Source organism: Takifugu flavidus, chromosome 8 (genome assembly GCF_003711565.1).
Source record: "Takifugu flavidus isolate HTHZ2018 chromosome 8, ASM371156v2, whole genome shotgun sequence".
Lineage (NCBI taxonomy): Eukaryota > Metazoa > Chordata > Actinopteri > Tetraodontiformes > Tetraodontidae > Takifugu > Takifugu flavidus.
This window is the reverse complement of record NC_079527.1, coordinates 2,388,574-2,393,826: the sequence shown is the minus strand read 5'-3', so window position 1 is coordinate 2,393,826 and position 5,253 is coordinate 2,388,574. Positions and strand designations below refer to the sequence as shown.

At 41.5% G+C, this 5,253-nt stretch overlaps 1 protein-coding gene across 1 annotated transcript; it reads left to right on the top strand.

The window, feature by feature from the left end:
• Positions 1-240: 240 nt before the first annotated feature.
• LOC130529647 (complement factor H-like) lies at positions 241-5,024 on the top strand. Its single transcript, XM_057040093.1, has 11 exons — positions 241-395; positions 997-1,179; positions 1,277-1,464; positions 1,557-1,734; positions 2,212-2,379; positions 2,467-2,630; positions 2,785-2,947; positions 3,099-3,257; positions 3,337-3,525; positions 3,602-3,787; positions 4,794-5,024. The coding sequence occupies exons 1-11, from the start codon at positions 293-295 to the stop codon at positions 4,829-4,831; spliced, it is 1,719 nt and encodes a 572-aa protein (XP_056896073.1). The 5' UTR covers positions 241-292; the 3' UTR covers positions 4,832-5,024.
• Positions 5,025-5,253: the final 229 nt, after the last annotated feature.

The following is a 5,253-nucleotide window of genomic DNA, read 5'->3' as shown; positions in this document are numbered from 1 at the left end:
ATATTACTATTGAAAAATGTTAAATATTACTGGTGTGATGTGTACCGCAGATCGGTTGAATTTGACCAGAACAGCACATGAATGTTGGACCAAAGTGCCATTTTTGTAGATTTGGCTATAACTCCCTCCCATAACGGGAAGAGTCTCATGGATTGTTCAAACATTGCCATGTGTGAATGTGTTTATGTCTACACTGGGTTTCATCATGCTGAGTTCAGGCTCTCTTTTGCAATGTTGATTGGGCAGAACTTGATTTTAAAAAAAATCTTATTAGCTCAGAAGGAGACTGTCCATGTTTAACGTCAGTCAGACTCACAGCAACTTGTGGAAGATGAGATTGATCCTACTTTTGCTCCATGTGTGGGGAAATTTGCATGTTTCTCTATCCCAGAATGGTAAGAGGAACTACATTTTCACCCCATCTCTTGTTCTATAAATTATTCAGCCAATTCTATATGATTGTGTCTTGACCAGAAACAGGTTTTTCACATGCTGGGTTCATCAAACAGAGATTCACCTTCCATCAATCTGAGCCTTGTTTATTTTAATGATAACAGCATTAACGATGAACACATTTGATTACCCTGAGGAACAATAGGGGGGAACTGTTACGTTAGATTTTTATGCTGATTCCAAAGTCAGTTAATTTTCTAGCAATTATTTTTCTCCACAGCTTCCCCCCCAGAAATCAAATTCCCACTGATTAGCTGTAGTAAGACTTGCAAGCTGATTACAATTGGACTCGTCTATAGCTACATGGCAACTTGTTGGGGCAGTGTAGTGAGAGATGTGTGCAGCTCAATAGGTCAGCACTATTAATATTCTATAGGCATACTGTGGACTCTAGGGATTCATATTGTTCAAAACCTTGATGGGAGAAAGAAAAACCAAGATCAGTTTTGGATTCCACACCCAAAAATTAGTTAAACAGCTGTCAGACCTAACTCTGAAAATTGTGTTCCCAGTATTATTGATACTTCCATTTTTCCCCTACAGAGCTGAAGTGTCTTGTACCCGAGATTGAAAATGGCTACATCACTGAAGAGGCCAGAGAGTACAGAGAAAATGAGATCCTGCATTTTAGCTGCAATAAAAAGTTCAAGAGACGTGAGGACAGACCTTCAAAATGCACAAAGGTTGGAATGAGAGCAGAGTGGAGCCCCACGCCTGAGTGTGAACGTAAGTATGAAAACATGCACAGATGAGTGAAAAGCTTAAATGCAGAAAAGAAGAGGAACCTGGATTAATCTGCCTGCTTCATTTCCCAACACTGCAGCCACAAAATGTCTATTGCAGCTGCCCCCTCTGGAGGGAACAACCTACGAGCCCGCTTTCAAGAGTGTGTTTGTTCCTGGCGAGACGCTGAGAGTCACCTGTGAAGGGAGGTTCTGGATTTTTCTCCTCGGGAAACTGTTGCAGAGACGACGTGCGACGATGATGGACAATGGACCATCAGCCAGTGTGTAAAGGTACAGGGTCACAATACTGGGATTATTCTTCCCATTTTATGGTTCTGAGCCCATAATGACAGATCTCAAACATCTGCGGTTCCAGAGGTTGTATGCAGAAATCAACGAGAATATAATGTCAGAAGATGGGCCGTGTGGTGGGGCCAGCGAATCGTAATGGGAGATACTGTAGAATATAGTTGTATCGAAGGCTACAAAAGCTCTGATGGCTCCAACTTGGCTAAATGCACCAGAGAAGGATGGAAACCCAAACCACTATGTCAAGGTATTGTCATCATTCTGTTTACTTCCATTTCATGCAGGAACTAGCACTTTTAGAGTTTAGAAAAATGCTCTCAGCTCTAAATGTAGCAAATTATTGTAAGTTTCTTCAGTTTTCCCTGCAGAAATAATCTTGTGGTACTAAAAGAATGAAAGATTCACAGGAATAAAAATCAAATATCTTAGCTGCCCAAAATTGTTCCCAAATGTCCAAATGCTGCGTTATAATGAACGTCCTCATTCCAGAGTGAGCAATCTGATTGGCTGTTTAAAAAAATCTCAGCAAGAGAAGAAAAACAGAAGACAAAAGATGGTTTGAAAAAGGTTTTCTCCCAGTCTTAATCTGGCCTGGTCCTGGACTGTGACTGCAAACGTATTTATTCACTGTTTCGTAACGCTGTCCTGTAAACAAACAAGTTGATCTGTCTCATTCTAACTTTTCTCTTCTCTCGTGTATTTTTAACATCTATTTGTTTATTAGAAATAATCTGTCACAGAATGGATATCGAGAACGCTGTCAACCGTGACCCTTACAGTCTGACGTACAAGAACAATGAGAGGGTCTATTATGAGTGCAGGGAAGGCTTCACTGGATCTCCGTTTCGTACGTGTACAGCAAATGGCTGGACCGGAACATCCATGTGTACAGGTAATCCAGTGCTGATGTATCTCTTCTGCTGGCTCTTGATGTGAATGTATATTGTTCTGACATTAAACTGTCGCTTTTTTTTTTTAGAAATTACATGCAACAGAAAAGATTATTCTGATGCAGTCATTGAAGGAACGGCCAAGTCTGTGTACAAATACAATGAGCAGGTTGATTATGTCTGCAACAACGGTTATGTTGGTCGCTTTACCCTAACCTGTGGGAAAGGAGGGGGAAGGGGACTCAGAGTTGTATGAGTAAGTAAACACTGAGCAGGCCTGCTTATTTATATGGTTTAGGAGACGTTGGGTGCTGAACCTTCAGATTTGGAATAATAGCCACTAAACTGTCTGTTTAGAAGAGCTCGTGGGTCTCTCAATAACCTATTGGCTTTAATTGATTCCAGAGAAACTGTGCAATAGGCCTGAGCTCATGGATGCAAACATTAGAGGTGTCGTCAAGCAGAGTTACAGCAACAATGAGAAAATCCAGTATGATTGCACGTACTCGCAGGAAGTCCATGAGGCCAAGTGTGAGGAAGGTGTGTGGACTGGGATTACAAACTGTTCAGGTATGGAACGTCTATACAGATTTCCACAATTTAAACATGAAAACAGTTGGAGTTGGGGATGATGGAGGTGGCCTTAACTGTTAAAATAAGAAAGCAGCTCCCATGACCTGTGGGTGAGGCTGTAACATTTTTCCTTCTTTGTCATGGTCAGCATGTCCAAAAGCCGTTATACCACATGGTTTTGCTGTTGGGGCGCAAGGCGACAAACTCACCTACACCTGCGATGAAGGTTATAAGCTTTTTAACAAAGGCTGGTGGGGTGAAGCCACATGCGTAAACCACCAGTGGTCTGGACTGGAACAGTGCATTGGTAAATCTGCATCTCCCATCACAATCTCTACAAAAGCATGAAAAATGCAAGACTAACCGCATAAGCTTATCCTCCAAAGGGGAAATGCAATGTGGGGAGATTCCTGCGATTGCTAACGGGGAAGCGCTCACGATTCAAAAGCCATACGACGAAAATGATGGCACGGCGATTCGTTGCAATGAAGGATTTGAAGCTCAGGTGACCCGTTTAAGTTGTCACAGGGGAGAATGGAGCTCCGGTGGATTACCACTCAACACAATCTGCACAGGTATGTTCTTCAGTAGATCAAGCGTGTTGACAGATCACTGTGAGTAATCTAATCCTGTGTGTTTGTTCTTTTGCAGCCCGTACCAGCAACTGTGACGCCCCACCTAAAGTTGACAATGCAATTATAACAACAACATATAAGAACAATTATTTGACCGACTCTGAAGTGGTTTATGAGTGTCGGAACAAGTATATGTTGGTGGGAGAAGGCAGTCTACGATGCCTAGATGGAAAATGGGAGGAGAAGAACATCACCTGTGCACGTACGTAGAAACCAGAGATACAGACTTATCTTAAACAGCTGTAGCCTTGGCGTGATGAACACATACTTAATAATCATGTGAGTGGGCTCACACTCTTGCACTTCACCCCACTGATGATGTGTCCAGCCTGCCTCGAATTGTACTGGGAGATACTGTAGAATATAGTTGTATCGCAGACTACAAAAGCTCTGATGGCTCCTACTTGGCTAAATGCACCAGAGAAGGATGGAAACCCAAACCACTATGTCAAGGGATTGTCAACATTCTGTTTACTTCCATTTCATGCAGGAACTAGCACTTTTAGAGATCAGAAAAATGCTCTCAGCATCAAGCTCTAACCCTCCCTAAATGTAAAGTTTTACATGGTAAAAGGAATCTTGTGGCTCTAAAAGAATCAATCTTTCATAGGCATGAAAATCAAATATGTGCTACATCTGCTGGCTGATCTCTTAGTGTGGGGTCAGCTGTCCAAATTATCCAAATGCCGAATTATGGTGAATGGCAAATTCGAGAGTGAGCAATCTGGTTGTTTAGGAGATCCAAGCAAAAGAAAAAAAAAGTTTTTGAAAAGCTTGTCCTCCACAGTATTAATGTTGCCTGGTCCTTGATTGACTGCAACAGTATTAACTAGGGATGGGTGAGTTCTAATAACAGGTATTTCCAAGTATCAGTATTCCTAATGGCTGTCAATACCAACCACCGATACTCAAGGCAACAACCATCTGTTCAGACAAACATAGCCAATACAAACATGGCTTCTGTCAAAATTAATGTTATTAACAGTATTAATGTTGCCTGGTCCTTGATTGACTGCAACAGTATTTACTAGGGATGGGTGAGATCTGCTGCGACCCTGGGCTTAATTTCAAGGTTTCGACATCTTCTTTGGGTTATCGAGGGAAAAGTACCTTTTCTTGATGTCACAATACATTTATTCATTTTCTCTGGGTTTTTTCTTTTTAAGTACAAGTGATTCTGAAAACAAACATTTTCTTTTTCCCCACAGGGCTCAAAACACACCATGATGCTGCTGACAGTCGGTAGAAAACAAGGACATTGAAAGGCGCTCGTTCAAGTTTCTAAATATGTTTTGGTTTTGCAATAGTTGTTTCGGGCAGAACGCAAAGAAAGAAAACGGCATTTACAATCACCTTACACAAGTGATACACATCCATACGGCTGAATTCAATGTGTCATCTTAGCATTGTCCAAGTAAATAAAGGAAAACTTAAAAGTTGTTTCTAGTTTGTGAACGAGGACGTGCGGGGGAGGGGGAGAGGCAAACAACATAACCTCTGCTGGTGAGTTATTTATGTGTTCAAATGAAGATAAAATTATGGAATTTTACAAATTCTAGATGCATAATTGGAACATATCAGAGAAGAGTGACTGCAGCTGTGTTTCTACTGAGGTGAGGTTCACTGATCCACCAGCTAATTACCAAACTGTCCAACCCTGAAACACCT